At 37.4% G+C, this 15,721-nt stretch overlaps 1 protein-coding gene across 1 annotated transcript; it reads right to left on the bottom strand.

Annotated features, from left to right (window-relative positions):
• Window positions 1-512: 512 nt before the first annotated feature.
• Window positions 513-3,416, bottom strand: LOC309592012 (uncharacterized protein; the record flags this gene model as incomplete). The annotated part of the gene is made up of 4 exons (XM_082315036.1): window positions 513-623; window positions 1,380-1,499; window positions 3,126-3,164; window positions 3,276-3,416. The coding sequence occupies 4 exons, from the start codon at window positions 3,414-3,416 to the stop codon at window positions 513-515; spliced, it is 411 nt and encodes a 136-aa protein (XP_082171162.1).
• Between the last annotated feature and the right edge of the window lie 12,305 nt (window positions 3,417-15,721).

Raw genomic sequence — 15,721 nt, forward strand, 5'->3', positions numbered from 1 at the left:
GGTGTTTTATATCGCTTTAAGAAGGTTATCTGGAGGTGTCTTCTTGTGAGTCTGGTACCTGTACGGTTGTATACTGGTAAAGGTATTTTATTTTTTTTAATTGTGTTTTTTTTTAAAAAAAAAAAAAAAGGCAGAGCAGTAAGTCGCCAGTGAAAAAGACAGTATCATTAAACAAAGAAGACTCTAGACATGACTTTCATATGTTACTGAAATTTTATTAAATATCATCCACAAGTAATTTTTAATAGTTTTTTCAATAAATAGTTGTCTCTCTAAGTTTATTGACAAAGTGAGAACCAGTTAGTTTTCCAAAGTACATTTTGAGCCCGTAGGGCTTACAGAAAGGATCAAATGTGATCTTAGAACAGACTGTCTTATCACCCAGACTACGAACATAGAGTGGTCCCAGAATGGACAGCAAGCTAATAAGCCACAGGGCAAAATATATAAATTAGTCATAATTAAATACTTAAATAAATAATGTAGCAGTAAAAATAAAAATGGTTATCTGATTATTTTAGCATAGATCTCAGAAAGTTGCTCAGTTCTTTGTGAAATTCAGGAAACTCTCTCTTCTCATTAGCTTCACAGATCTTGCATCCAGTTCCTAGGGGAATTAGGTCCTGCAATACAGATATTTTTGTTGATTAGTGATAGCTCTATTGTCAGCTAGTTTTAGTAATAATACATCAACTTCTGTATGCTAAGTTTTTCTTTTAAGAAAAAAGAACCCTTAATATTTCAGGGGATGGGCTTTTTTCAACTGGTAAATGTTAAGGGATGATATGATGAAGCAGCTGCATATAAAGGAGATTTTTGTAAATGTAAAAATACTACAGGCTAAACACATTCACTCTTTATGATAAATACTGCAGCAGAGGCGAATCTTAGAATTCTAGCCTGAAGAGGATTTCTAAATTGATACAAGGATCTCTTAGCCATGGAATTTGGTTATGTAGTGTATCACAGTATACTACATTCATTGCTGGGTTCTTTATAGTCGTAAATTTATGGCATGGTTTTTGAAGCCATTGCTTGTGTAAATAATTGTTATGCTCCTAAAAGCAAGTTTTTTGTCAGTGTAAGATGCCTTGCATGATTCAGTAAAGAAAAGAAATGTCATATTTTTTTAAATGTTGACTTGTATAACTAGTAGGGCTCAAAGCTGTTTTACTGTATTGGATTATCATGCAAATAGATGTCATATAGTTTGACATTATGACATTTTTGTATAAAATCCTGTATTCTCAAGAGATAATAACACATAGACCTTAAGGCGTAAAAACACCTGATTTTTCATTGTTTTTCACTAACACTGAAACACTTTTTTTTTTTTTTTTTTTTTTTTTTTTTTTAAACTAGGTTAAAAGATTGCCTACCATAAGACTCTGGAGATTCTTCTTGATATTTTGAAGATTATCAACATCGTCATCTTCAATTTCATACTCCAAGGTACTCATTTCTGTCAGGTAACATTGTAGAGTTCGCGAGCTGCACTCCTAAAACAGTCAGCAAAATCATTATATATATATGTAAATACATACATACATACATACATACATATATATATATATATAACTTGTTTCCTGAGGACAATCGATTCAATTTTAAAAAATCTCAGTTGCCCATTGTTTTTGTCCTCATATCGGGAATTAGGCTCTTGTTTTCTACAACATATAATTAATTTGTTCCCCTTAAAGTCATATTGTAAGATGTTACACGTGGCCTTAGTTCTGCGGTAGATGATTGTAGCTTTTGAAACGTGAGTAATCTTTACAGGACACCTGAAGTGTTGGAATACCTCTTAGGAACATGAAGCTGTAGTATTTGCTCCTAAACTGAGCCTTACTTCTGGTTGTCATGTGGAAATCACGTCTTAGCAAAAGTGTTAGTAGTCAAAGCTTCTGTCAGTTTTACAGTGGCTTTTTTAGAGCCATCTTCAGTTAATGCACTTCGGTCGCTCTAATGTCTGCGTCTGATCTGGCTTTTGAATATGATAAATAACTTTACGCGTCAGTCTTACAAGCTACTTCGGGCACTCACTGACAGTATGTTATTAATCAGCCTCATACATTTGCGTTTAAGCACTGGAGCTGTGAGATAGTTACGTCTTGATGTTGCCAGCATATGAGAAAAATGACTCAGATAAGGAAGTGGTTGCAGAATCTGGCTTTAAATCTTTACTGAAACAAAATTACTGTTAAGTGAGAATTCTTCTGGATTAAAAACTTAATTGGAGATTCAAAGTAGTTAACAGATAACTTGTGTAAAGATTTTTAACTATTTCGCAGTACTAAATAACTTGATGCTCCTCTTCGTTGGTATACTTGGACACTGAATTAAAAAGTAGTACAGATCAGCAGTCTGTCAATGATGGATAGTCTGTGGTAAAGCTGTACTTAGAATTAAGAATACTATCTGCACTCTGATGTGCAATTTTTTTTAGAAAGAAGCAACCACAATGATAGTATTCTTGTGGAACTAAGTCTTAGGTATTAATTAAAATAATAAAAATAAGAAAACATGAATATATAGCTAATACATCCAGAATGGCTTGGTAAAGTTTTGTTCCTGAAAAGAACTAGGTAGAGCATAACCAAGTGTCATCATTGGTGGGTTACAGAAGACTTATTACTTCTCCCAACAGAACCTACTAGAGGCTCTGCATCTAATTTAGATAAAATATAGGCAATTTCATATAGATATTTCATATAGATAATCTAAGACTAGTTTCATTCTCAAAATTGTTCTTGTGTTAATGTTAGTACAACAGTATTCCTCCTGCAAATCTTATACAATGTTTAAATTATTCATAAAAGATTTTTTTCCCTGTGAATTCAACCATGTATTAAGCAGGATGAATAGGGAGGATTCATTTTGTGTTACATATTGCACAGAACAATGAGGTAATGTTGTACATCACCCTGTTAATGTTTGAGAATACAAATCAAAACCAGAAGTGTCTGTAAGAAACTGTACTCCCTACACTGAATTCAAACTGTTCAGATTTGTCTTTTGTATCTGCCTTTCTGCTAAGCGAATTGTTCTGGTGTAACTCAATAATATATCATTTAAAAGTAGCCATACCTTAGAAATTCTTCTGAAAACAGAAAATTTAAACTCACCTGCTTGTCATCTGGTGTGTAAAGCTCAAGCTGAATCTTCTGTAGACAAAGGGGAGAAAAAGTTAATTTTTCTGAAAAAATACATAGAAAAAATAAATATAAAAGATAAATAGAAAAGGATCTTGTAATAAAAGAAAATCAACCACTTACATCCTTGCTTTTTTCCAGGAGTTCTAAATCTCTTATTAAAGTTTTAAGAAGGTGCTCTTTTTCTGTTGATAGAGGTGCTCCGTAAGCTGCAGTCATAAGCATTACTGCTGAAATACAGCTGAAGATCAGTACTTTGCACATCATGTCAGTGTTCTGATTATCTGTATGCTAGTATTTGAGTTGTGATATATGATGAGAGCTGATAAATTGTCATTAAGCTGTTTAGTGTATTTATACTCTTCTTTCTGGGGGGGAAAAAGATGGGGGCGTCATGTAAAAGAGGTTTTATTACACATTTTTTCATATGTTGTACCTGTATGGCAAGAATCATTACTTTTGTTTTTCCTCCCCTGATGACACTTTGGAATTTTTATAAAGCAGGAGGGATTTTACCTACATTCACTGGTGTAAGAGAAGCCCACACTCACTTTTGGCAGTCTCTCTGTGCTTTCTGCATGAAACACTTTTTCCCTCATGCGCTGTCCCACTCCCCCATAGAATATGCCATAGAATATACTGCTGCCACGCGAAATGTTGTTCTAAAGATGTATAATTTAACCATTTTGTTTGTTTCTCTCTCTATGTTTATCCTTCCACAAATCCTGTGACATTATTTAAGTGAAGAAGAAAGAAACATTCTCATTTTAGTAATTGTTGATTAAACAACAGGAAGAAAGTTGGCTTCCTGTCTGAAGGTGGTTTTACCTGTCATCTTTTGCAAAGACAGTTAGTGTAAGCTTAGGTGCGTCAGTCTTTATACCATCAATTTAAAATGGTTATTAAAAAAACTCCAGCAGGATTCTTTGTTTTGGGATGTTAAACCATTTTTTCTATTGCTGTATATCTTAACGCTGTTCTTTTTACTTTTTGTGCACCTTTCACTTTTCTCCAGCTTATAATGAAAATGCACTGCTTTTTAAAATATTTACAGATTTTTCTTACTGATACCTAACCCACTGCATTTTGTGGTATGTATCACAGTACTGAAGTTGAGAGTAAGCAGTCATTTGACACTGAACTGTTGCATAGTATTGCTGAATTGTTTTTCTTTTCTGGTTCAGGGATCTGTTGGCGGATGGCTTTGGAATGCTATGTGCAGTGTTTAAAATCCATAGGTTTCTTCATTTTGAGTGTAGTTCTGAGCCAAATACTCCCCCTGCTGCCCAGAAGTCTCTAACGTTACGTGAAACGTGGTTCTTCTGCTCAGTGAATTTAGCTGCTGAAGCTGTGTGGAATAAATTCGGGGTTTGCACGCCACTGTGGTTTGAAGTTTTGTAGCATTCAGGATGAGCAAGGCTGGGCGGGTAACTACTTCACCCGCCATTGCATAGAAAACTGCATGTGGAAACCAACTTCACGTGTTCTGATCATGTAATCCGAGGGGGGAGTGAATCTGTTCAAAGTTGGTTAGAACATGCTTTTGCTTGGATTAAATACAGTCCATTACTATAATTCTTTTTATTAGTGTCTCTTTGTCCGCTGACCATTAAACTGGTGTTAATTAGCAGTGTGATCCCAGCTCCTGGAGATCTTGGTCTTCATTTTCCGGTTTTTAAATAAGTACAAACATTTAATATGTATGGTCATACAGAAGTCCTAGTAGCTATTGTAGCTCACGATATGTAGTATTTGTGCAGTTTGACACGTTTTCTGGCACTGTATCTTTTGTCTTTATTCTTGAGAGCAACTAATTTCAAACAGGAGTTACGACTGCGGAGGTGAGCTGCTGAGCACTGGGTTGTCAGCTTTTCTCTAGGGTTCTTACGAAATTCTGTCATTTTCTTTAAGGTTTTTAGTTGTTTGGACTAAGTTAATGTGTTTTGACTGTATAAAAAAATACCTCAGTAGTGAGCACAAGACACATTTTTGTTTGTAATTATTGCTTACTGTTTTCAACACTATTCAGTCTTTCCTATGTCAGCTCTATAAAATTACAGAGGTTTCTCTCTTCTTTATAAAATATTCCATGGAAATACATTTGGAAGCACTGAATTTGAGACTCTGAATCTGATGCCTTTCTGGAGTAGTTTTTAGCAGTTTAGATGAGAGGTTGCTCCAAGCACTTCCTTTGTGCTGGAGTGTTGGGGGTTTTTTGTATCAGTGCTTAAAATACAGCACAGCCACCACTGGATTATTAGTTTATTTTCCCAGTGTTCTACTGTTTTCTTTTGCAAGTCTTGGAGAACTTAAAAAAAAAAAAAAAAAGCCTGAGCATTCTGTCAAATTTTTCAGCAAGCTTGCAGGTAAGTCTGCTAAAGAACTAACACTGTTTAGGTAACTAGTTCCCATGCATCTTTGACCATAAGGCTTTTGAAAACATTTTCCTCTTAAGTCCTTTATAGGCCATAGCGTACAAAACTGTGATTTTAGTTGTGGTCTAGGTGTAATTGGAATCAGATCTTTATCTGTTAACTATTTTCAAAGACTAAAAGAGGCTTGCATTTTGGGGGGGGGGGGGGGGAGGCGAATCTGAATATGCAGTATTTAATAAATTGTGCACAGGAGTTTGAGTGATTAATTTTTCCGTAACATTTTGCTGCAGGCTTTGTGCTCCCACGGGAGAAAGCAACAGATCTTGTTTTGACCATTTTAATTGGATGTGCCGGGTGAGGGGGAGATGGCTTCGAGCGTTTTGATAAACCCAGCACGAACTCAGTTAATGTTAACACACAACTTAATGTTTGCATTATACCTTAAGTTTTGGGAGTCTCTCCTGCTTAAAAGTTTTAATCTTCACTGTGCTAGCTAAGCAGTTTCCAAAGTAGTTAGATTGCTCTTATAGGCTATTCTGTTTTCACTGTACATGCAGGACAAACCAAATCTGACCACAAGTAGTAGAAAGAAGTTGAATCTACGGGGACAAAGGCAGAACGTTCATAGTCATGGTACTGGTAAGACTGTAGGTTGGCTGTACGGTCTGCGCTGGTCAGATTTCAGTAACTATGCTCAATCCGAGCTCATGTTTTATACTGGGCAAGAAATTACATGGGGTTTTATTCAGAGGTAGAGCGATTTAGATAGCCCTCCCAGCTTCACCACAGAGTTGACTGCATTTTAACAGGAAATGAAATTGCCTTGAAATCCTTCAAATTGCCTTGGAATCATACAGGATAAAGTAGTGCTGTCAATGCTGAACCTCCAAAATCCTGCCTTTAAAAAGTATTGGGGCAGATACTGGTGACCGTGTCACACTGTGGGTTGTTTGGTTTGGTTTGGTTTTGGTTTTAATGCACAGTTATGAAAGGGTAGTTGATTTCTATCTCATTTTCTTTCTAAATAAAATAGCATTACACTAAAACAACACTATAAGAAAAACACTGTAAAATGCACCAGACCTGAAAAGCTTTAAGGAACACTTTAAAAGCCTCACCTAGGTTTTCAAGGAAGATTAATTAGCAGTAAAGCAAATGGTTAAAGGGAAGCAATATTTGTGGATCAGGGAGATGGGAAGGGAGAAGAATGTTTGTGTCTTGCTGTTGTTTTAGTGGATTGTTTATACCTTTTGTAGTACTTGTGCTTAATATAAAGAATAAGGGCTCATTTTCTTTTTTAGAGAATGCGTAAAAGTAAATGACACACGCTGACTAAACCCCCGATCTGTACAAGTTCAAAGGCTGGAAAAGTTTTTACATAGGATCTGACTCCTCTCAGTTTAGGCTCTTATTTTTTGTGTCTTTGTGAACTGAAAGCTTGCATTTCTTCTTTTTTTTTTTTTTTTTTTTTTTTCTTCTTTTCCCCCCTTGCAAACCTGATGACTGGTGAATTTTGGAGAGAAGTTTTGGTTTCATTGAGGTATTAAGCATCTTGTTGATCAAGGTGCTTGCTTCCTTTCTCCATCACCAGAACAAAGTAGTATTCAGCTAGAGTCACTGTGAATGTCTTGTTTGGTATACTTCAGTTCATGTGCAAGTGTTTTTCAGACTCCTACTATAGTAGCATGCTTTTACAAGATTACTGTCAGCAGAGTCATAGGAACCGCAGCAGAGTTCATATGTCTGATGAAGGTGATAACCATCAATTTGTGATCACAGTCTGTTGGTTTAACTCTTTCTAGCTGTGTTCTAGGTCCGTTTTAAAGAATTTTGAATGGTAGAAGTTGTCTTCTATTTGCAGATCTCCTAGTTCTAAGCAATAACCTGTGGAAAGTAAGCCTTTAGTATTCTTATTCCACTCAGTAGGGAGACTTGTGTAAACATGTTGAAGTGAAGATTTGAATAAAGGATTGTTTTTCATCTGATTTTAAGGCATCTAAAGGAGATAGCCACCTCTTTCCTTCTTCAGCCTTTTCTCAGCCTTTCTCTTCAGTCAAGCAGTAGCAGAGGTTCGTGATACTGCCTGCATTTAAGAAATGGAAAATTAATTTTATTGAAAGTGTTAGGTTAATAGCAAAAGAATAAAAGTGGAAAAAAAAATTAGCACTAAAGTGTGTGCATTTAATACACCCTGTAAAATGGAGCGCTTGCTTCCCAAGTCCCTGTGATCCTAAAACTAAAAATCTCTAACCTATTGAATGGGTGACTGCTGTATTTTCTGTTGAGCAAGAACAACCATGGCAATATCCGAGTCACAGCCAGTGATCTGTGTCTCCCTGTTGCGGTACATTTTTAATAGATACTACAAGTAGAACAGTTTTCAGATAAATGCAATGGATTCCATAATGTATTAGTATTTAAATAGTATTTAACTATAGGAGTGAATTGACGGCTGTGTTTATAAGGAAAGATCAGAAAAAGGAGGAGAAAGCATTAAATGTTTTTTCTTTATTGCTTGCTTCTGGTGGGATTATAGCATGAATTTTGCTGATTCGCCAATGCATGTGGTATCATCACTGCAATGATAAAGGATGGTGTGGGAAAGTAGCCTTTGGATGGTTTGTGTGACAATGACAAATGAAGCAAGGGGTAAAAGAGGGAGCAAGGAGTTGCCATATTGGATTAGAATAGTGGTTTTAAGTAGTTCAATATTGTCCCTGATTAAGAGCAAGTACCCACTGTTTCTGGAGAAAGTGCCAAAAAAAAACCCCAAAGTGAGTAATTCTTGACGTGAATTTTTCCTGCAAGAATATCAGTGGGTTTGGGGTTTTTTTTTAAAGAAGGGCTTTTGGTTTTAGAGGGTTAACTAAAATGATCTGAAAATAGTTGACAACTGGGAATCTCTTCACAAAAGCTGTGTTTGAAGTAATTTTTCATTGAAAGGACCGGCATGAAGAGGGAACACTTTTTTTTTTTTTTTTAAAAAAAAAAAAAAGTTCTAATAATTGTAAACTTGCTTGTCCGTGGGGAAAGTAATTTTAATCTTTCCTTAGGAACTGTCTGACACACGAGTTTTTTATCCTCCTAAAAGTCTTGTTTGTAATTGTTTAATAGGTGTGGATTTAGTTAAGGTATGGGGTGATGGACTGCTGGGAGCCTTGGCGTTTCCCGTCACCATAGTTAGCATCGGCTAAGTGCATTCTCCCTAACAGTGTAGTGACATCTTGTAGTATAGGTCTCTCCCATCTACATATTTAGACAGTCATGAATCTGCCTTGTTCTCAGCTGTGTGGCCTGATTTTCATTTTAGAGAAGTGGTGTCTTATCACACGTCTGCTCCGTCCATATTTTTCAATGCAAATCATTATTACACCAAATGGCTCATAAATGGTGCTGATGGTGGTTCTTCATTGAGAGATTAAGAACCATCTCTAACCGAACTTTTCAAAGCAAGCTTCACCGAATGTAGAGCATTTGATGTACTTGCCATTACCAGATTTATTGTTGACAGCAGTGTGTTTTGATTATTCATTTCTGTTGGTATATGAAATATATGTAACCATGGTGATTGTTCATCTCCACTGACTAGTAACAAGCAAGAGCAACAAAAAAAAAAAAAAAAAGGGTGAGGGGAAGGATCTGAAGAACTAGAGGCTGCTCAGTGTCACCACAGTCCCTGGGGAAGTTACAGAACAAGTCTTTGGGGACTTGAAGGACAAGGAGGTGACTGGCTGTGGGCTAGTACAGATTTACCACAGGACACCTGCTTTACCAGCCTGATTGCCTTCTGTCATAAAATGATTGGTTCTGTGGATGAAGGAAAAGCAGTGGATGTTGCTTATGCCAGCTTTAGCAAAGTACAGTTGCTGATGATTGCTGAACAGTTGATGGTACCTGCTAATGATCCCACTAATTGGTTTTACATGTGTATAGAATGGCCAACAGATTTTATGGACTTAATATAAATCAGTATTTTTTCAGTCTCACAAGTGTGGTGACCAGACATGCAAAACATGGAAAAATATGTATATGGCAGAGATGGATCATTTGATATCTGTCTGAATTATATTTGAGCTTCAGAGTAGTAGTCTTCAAGAAGTTACTTTTTATATTATCATAATTATTGGCATAGGAGTTGCTACAGAATTTTATTAGAACAAGAATCTGAAATGACTAAAAAGTCAGATAACAGTATGTGGTAAATGTTGACCATCCCTAACTTTTTTCCTTTAATTGGTGGCCATTGTAAATATAATGCAGTTAGGGCATTACAAGAAGAAGAGCTGCTTCATTACACATGAAGAAGAGCAACAGAAATTTTAAAAAAATTTCTCCTTTTCAGAAAGTAAACTTACTAAGGTTATGACTGACTTAAGAGTCAGTGTTTTCATTTTATGGTAAAATTTGGGGTGATTGCAAGTCTGAATGAGAAAATGGGTTACTGTGAGAGTTATAGCTTAATGTAAAGTAAGTAGGGTTGATTAATAAAGGGTAAGGATTAGGACTGGATGTAATACGGGTTAAGATGGTGTGTTGTATTTACAGAGGAAATAGTTGAATTTTTGCAAGATTTCTGGGTGAGCTTGAATGGCTTCTTTTTGTGTAGGTATAATCTGTCTTCAGTAGGTCCAGCATACATTTACAAGGATGATTAGTCCTGTTTGTTTTTTCCTTTTGTATCCAGATGGATTTTTTAAGAGCTGTCTCCACAGTTAAGTGTTGCCCATGTCAAAACTTTAGTTACCAATTTCCTCTTAGTTGAATGTACACCAAACCTGCTAAAAATGTTCCTGATACACCCACAAAATAATACAAGTGTTAACCTCTGCTAGTTTTGTTTCACACCACTTTTTAGGTGAAGAACTGTACAGACCACTACAAACACACTGCTGATGAGACACAGTTCTGTGAGTTTGGCCCACTGATTTTGTTGGCATATGGGTGGAAAACTGAATAGGTCCTTCAAGTTCTTGTTCTTCATGATTTCTAGGGAGAAATAGGTGTTCTGGACCTAGGTGCTGTGTATTTCTCTGTCTGTTTAAGAAAAGGAAAAGCAAAATGGAGGCATTCTGAAGAGAGCAAATCAAATCAGAGCGTTGTTCTTGAATGGTGTCACCATGGGTTAACTATTACTGGTGCAGTGTGATAGGGAGGAACTACAGAGTGAAAGTGTCATGAACCCTCTGGGGTCTTTTTGCAGAGATTCTTTCTAAAGTTGTTGTATAATTACTTGTTGTTGTAATGTATACCAAAACTCTTAAATACTTAGGTGGTGTTCTAGGTATGTTACCTTTAGGAGTAAACATTGGTGACACGTAAGCTGTTTGGCCACCAATATAATCATCCTGGTGGGCCTAAGACAAAGAGGTGCTTTGTTGTGGCTGGAGAGAAACTGACATCTGGCAAACACTCTGGGTAGCTCAAACTGGAACAATACTTGTTTTCATTTTGGAATGGAGGAGGTCACTTAAGGGGTGGGGGCACTCTGGAGTGAGAGATAAGGGTGCTTTCTTCCATACTTTCCTTTCAAAAGCCAGTAAATACTTTCATGTTTTCAGGGCAGAATCCATCTGTGGTGCCTCACTGTACTGGGTGGTGGCGAGTGGTGTCAAAAGTTTAAGAAATTCTCATGTAATAGCCAGTGAGCAACCCTACATGAAAACCTGTTGAGCCATTTGCTGCCACCGTGCAGACTCTGACCTTGATTTCTCCTTCAAATACTTCAGGAACATACCACAGACTACTTTTGAGTTGATCTAGAGAAATTTTAAGTCACTATGCTGAAATACACAGTTATTGCATTTTATCTCAAGTGAGACATTGGGTGATGTAGAGCTCACAGCTCTGCTCTTAAATACTGCTTGTTAGTTGTCTAACAAAAATAAACAACTAGGAAAGGCTATAATAGTAATTATTGACGTGGAACTTCATATGCCCTTACCCAGTGCCAATGACTGCTGTCATGATGCATGTACAAAACCAGACAGGTTGGGACAGGTGAGCTTAGCAAAATACTTCTGAACTATAAATCAAAGAGAAGATGTGTCGTCATTCCCACCACCACCACCAAGTGTCCTGGAAATACAGTTAAATGGTGGGTGACTTCATATCTTACCCAATTAAGACCAGTCTTTGACACACTACTTTGTGAGAAAGTAAGTCATGCATTCCTTTAAAAAACTTGTTAGCAGTTTATGATTCTAGTTCTGCAGTAGATAGATTTAGGTCCCGAGTGCTTTTTCAGAGGGATTTACCTGAGCTGCAGACTGAATGTCTTCGCCCAGGTTGCTTCTTTGTGTGGTTGGTGGTGAGCTTGGAGTATGGTAGAGGGACGGACTTGAGCCTGGTTTTGTAGCGATCGGGAAAGGCAGATTAGATATTGGCAAGATGGACAAGGACCAGAATGGGAAGCGTCCTGTTTCAGACTCCCAAAGGGCAAACACCAACTGGCGTTTACAGGTGGATTCACAACCATAATAGCTTTTCAGTCATGCATGCGGAGTTCGAAATGGAGGAAATGCAATTGCCTGATACTATTGCTTCAGCTAGTGCTGTGCTCTCTGGCTTCTCAGCCTTTCTGTTGGCATAGGTTAAGACCGCAAATTCTCAGATCATCTTGTTCATTTTAAAGCTTGTGTTTTTTCACCGTATTTTTTAACTGCTGTTATGGTCCCTCTAGATGATCTGTGTAGGCCCTCCTGTACATATGTATGTCTCTTGACAGACTGGGTGCCTGCAGTGTTGTGATACAGTGCCACTTAATGAGGGTAACACCAGGATGGGGATGCAGTTCTTGTGCTCTGTTCTTCGTCTTGAGGTACACTTGAGTGTATTTCTTTATGGTATAAACTCTAATGAAAAAAAGCCACCTTCATTCAGCATACAGCATGTTGAATAAATGTTGGCTTTTCAGGCAGTGCTCTCTTGTCTCAGGGTGATAACCACAATGCTGTTAACTTCAGAGGGTGCATTCACACACCAAAAAACTCAAAAATCCTCCCTGGTGTTTTTTTTCTCCCATCATACACTATGTCATAGGGGACTGAATATGAAGTTTTCTATGTCAGATCTTTGTCAATTTGAGAATCAGCCACAGGGGGAATCCTGTCTGCATTTCAGTTGCTCAGGTTTAACAAACCGGCTTTAACAGAGACAGGCTACATGTTTCAGCTCTGCAGTTACCTATTTGGAAGACTAGTGCAGTCAGGTATTCTTTGTTTGTTTGTTTGTTTTTTCTTTCTCATTTTAGCTATTGGAAAAAAAGCCTGAAGCCAAAGATTTCTGGTTTTCAGTATTATTGTTTTGCAGTGGGAAAGAGGCTGGTGTATACACTGGCAAACTAAGTTGTTGCCAAACTGTTCTCAGTCTCTGGATTTAAGAAATGTACGGTAAAATGAAAGTTGAAATTCCCCTACTAGGTCAAAAGGCCAGTGTCAGATTGTAACAATACAGGATGTTAACAAACCACAAACGAAGAATATTGTTTCACCTTGCTGAATGCTGTGATAATGCACATGCTAAGCAGATGGCCTAGATTCATCGCTAGATAGGGACAAAAGCTATTGAGGTGTAACCTCAGTGCTGGCTGGCGGTAATGCAGGCTCAAAATTGTATATAGGCATTTTTATGACAATGTACCTGTTCTCTTAAAGTTCAGTTTCTTGATTCCATTTTCTTTTTGCTCACTTTTCCCACTTGCTTCAGATTGGTTGTGTGGGATTTACTGGGGAGGGGCAGGGGCTTCCCCACACGTACTTATTTTGCCTACTGTCATACCCATGGCCAGTAGTTTATTCCTGTACTTTTGTAGATCCTGCATTCCTGGCTGAGTGTTGCAAACATTAGCACAGTAGAAGTGTTTGATGAGAGACTGTGTTCCTGTTATTCTGTCCGTGTTAGCCAACCCTTCTGTCTGTAGAGACCCTGTGGAATTTAGTGGAATTCTGTTGAAGATACAAAGGATTTGTTTTGAAATAGTCTAAACGACAGCATTGGGAGGAGAATAACAGTTTATTTTCCTTGAATTCTGGAGCTATGCTTCATCAGCTGAAGAGTCCGTTTAGTTCAGTTCTTTCTCCAAAGGTGGCCGCAAGCAGTATCTTAGGGCATGTGATACTCCTGAGTATTTTCCCGAATGCCAGCTGTTCTCAGCTCAGAGGAATTATTCAGCCAGAAGTGGTCCCTTTGAATTAACTAACCCACAATGTTTATCCAGGCCCTGCCTTGAACCGTGCAAACTCTTAGCATCCACAGCATGACTGGTTAGCAAGTTCCACAAATCTACCTGCTGTGGCTTTGCTTGTTTTGATCCTGGTTCCTGCTAGGTTTATTTGATGGTAATACCTTTTGGTTCTTGTACTGGAAGAGGTAGTGAGTCTTCTGTCTACCTGCGCTGTGACACTCAAAATTACGTGAAACTTTGTCCACAAGAATTGCCTCTTTTCTAGGCTGTCTCTCCTGTCCTACTTGTTTGTTGTACAGAACAACAGAAATTTGATTGTTCTTGTTGCCCTTCCTTGAGCCCTTTGAAGTTCTGCTATTGTCCTTTGGAAATAAGGGGACCACAACTGATCTTTTCTTTTCTTTTTTGTACAGTTGCATGGTATTATTTTCTGGTTTGTTCAGTGTTACTTTGTTTATAGTTCCTGACATAGGCTGCACACTGAACTGACATTGACATGGCACTGTAACTCCTAAGATCTTGTTTTTAATTGCTAATTGTCAGTTTGGAGTCCATCTCTTGTTTTTGCTTTCACATGCTATCTTGCTTTCTTTGGTGAAGCTTCTCCAACTCTCAGCAACGCACTGGTATTTTAAAGCAAATAGGTTTTAACAGTTGAAAATTACCTGTATGATATCATTCAAAACCTGGCTATAATCTGTCATTGTCAAATAGGTGGCTTATACCAAATGTTTATTTCTCATATCCTTGATTTCTTAAGGAATCACACAAACACATTTTATCTCTGTGGTGTTAGGGTTTGCTTTCATTGGAGTGCTAATACCAACTCGGGTGTTCCTCTTACTTTAGTTCTATTCCATATACTCCTGAAAGAATTGTGTGGGGTGGTGTGCTTTCTTCTTTCAGTCATCTTCGAATATAAGTGAAAACCTGAAAGCAGCATCTTTTTAGAATGAAGACTTTATCTAGATCCACATGAAAAAAATGTGATTCTTTTTACTTGCCAATAGTATTTCATAAATCTCTTCTTTCTTTTATTTGGTGCTGCAAGACTCCCTTCTGTTCAGTGGTGAGTGATGCTTGTTATAGCCACTAGGCAAGCGATTTATAATGTTAGTTGAGGCAGATAGCATTTCTTAACTTTTATGCTGTATTTGTCACAGTTATTGAAAGATTTTGCTTGGAGTTATCCTAACTCCAGAAGAGTTAGGTGGAATCTTTAGAATTAGTTGGGTGTTTCCTTCAGCAAAAAATGCGACAACTGCTATTTAGAGAGAATAGCGTAGATTTCATTTATCATCTAAGTAATCTGTCATCCTGTGTAAGGAAGTGTGACAGTGAATCTAGTTTCTTAATATCTAATTTTAGGAATTTTTGTAATGAAATAACAACTGAAAAGGTGATGTCATCTCAACTTTTTTCCAGGTTCAGAGGTAAATGGAATTCCATTTTCACTGCTCTTGTTAGATGATATATGTAATAGTCATAAAGAGAGTTTTTTACATGTGAACCTGTTGGTTGTGGTCTCCAAGGACTTAATATTTTCTTGGTGTCTGAAAGATATGTTCTTGCTCATTCTTCTGATCTGTTCAAGATAACTAAATAGTGTTTGTGACACTGTAAATGCCATTAGCCACAGCTTGAACTGTGGACAAATGAGACCATTGTCACGACAGCTTGGATTTGTCATTAAGGTGGCTTTCCATTGTGGCTTCTGATAGCTTACCATTGTTAGTTGCGTCAGAGTTATCTGTCTGAATGTGGAGAGGCCATATTGGCTTTGCCTGTGGTGCTGAATAGGTTGGTCTTGCTCCCTGCTTAGTTTCAAAGAAAAGCACACCCTCATTAAATTTACTTTTAGTGGATGGATGATGTCAGGAAAGAGGTCTTCATCCTTAAAATGAAGGTGTTTATCTAGTAAGTGGCAAGTGGTCTATGAGCCCCTTCTTCTGAATTCTAAGAATTGGGTATGTGCATCTGCATGTAGGGAGGTGTTCAGAAACTCAAAAGAT

This window comes from Platalea leucorodia (genome assembly GCF_965183815.1).
Source record: "Platalea leucorodia genome assembly, chromosome: 6".
NCBI classification, from domain to species: Eukaryota; Metazoa; Chordata; class Aves; order Pelecaniformes; family Threskiornithidae; genus Platalea; species Platalea leucorodia.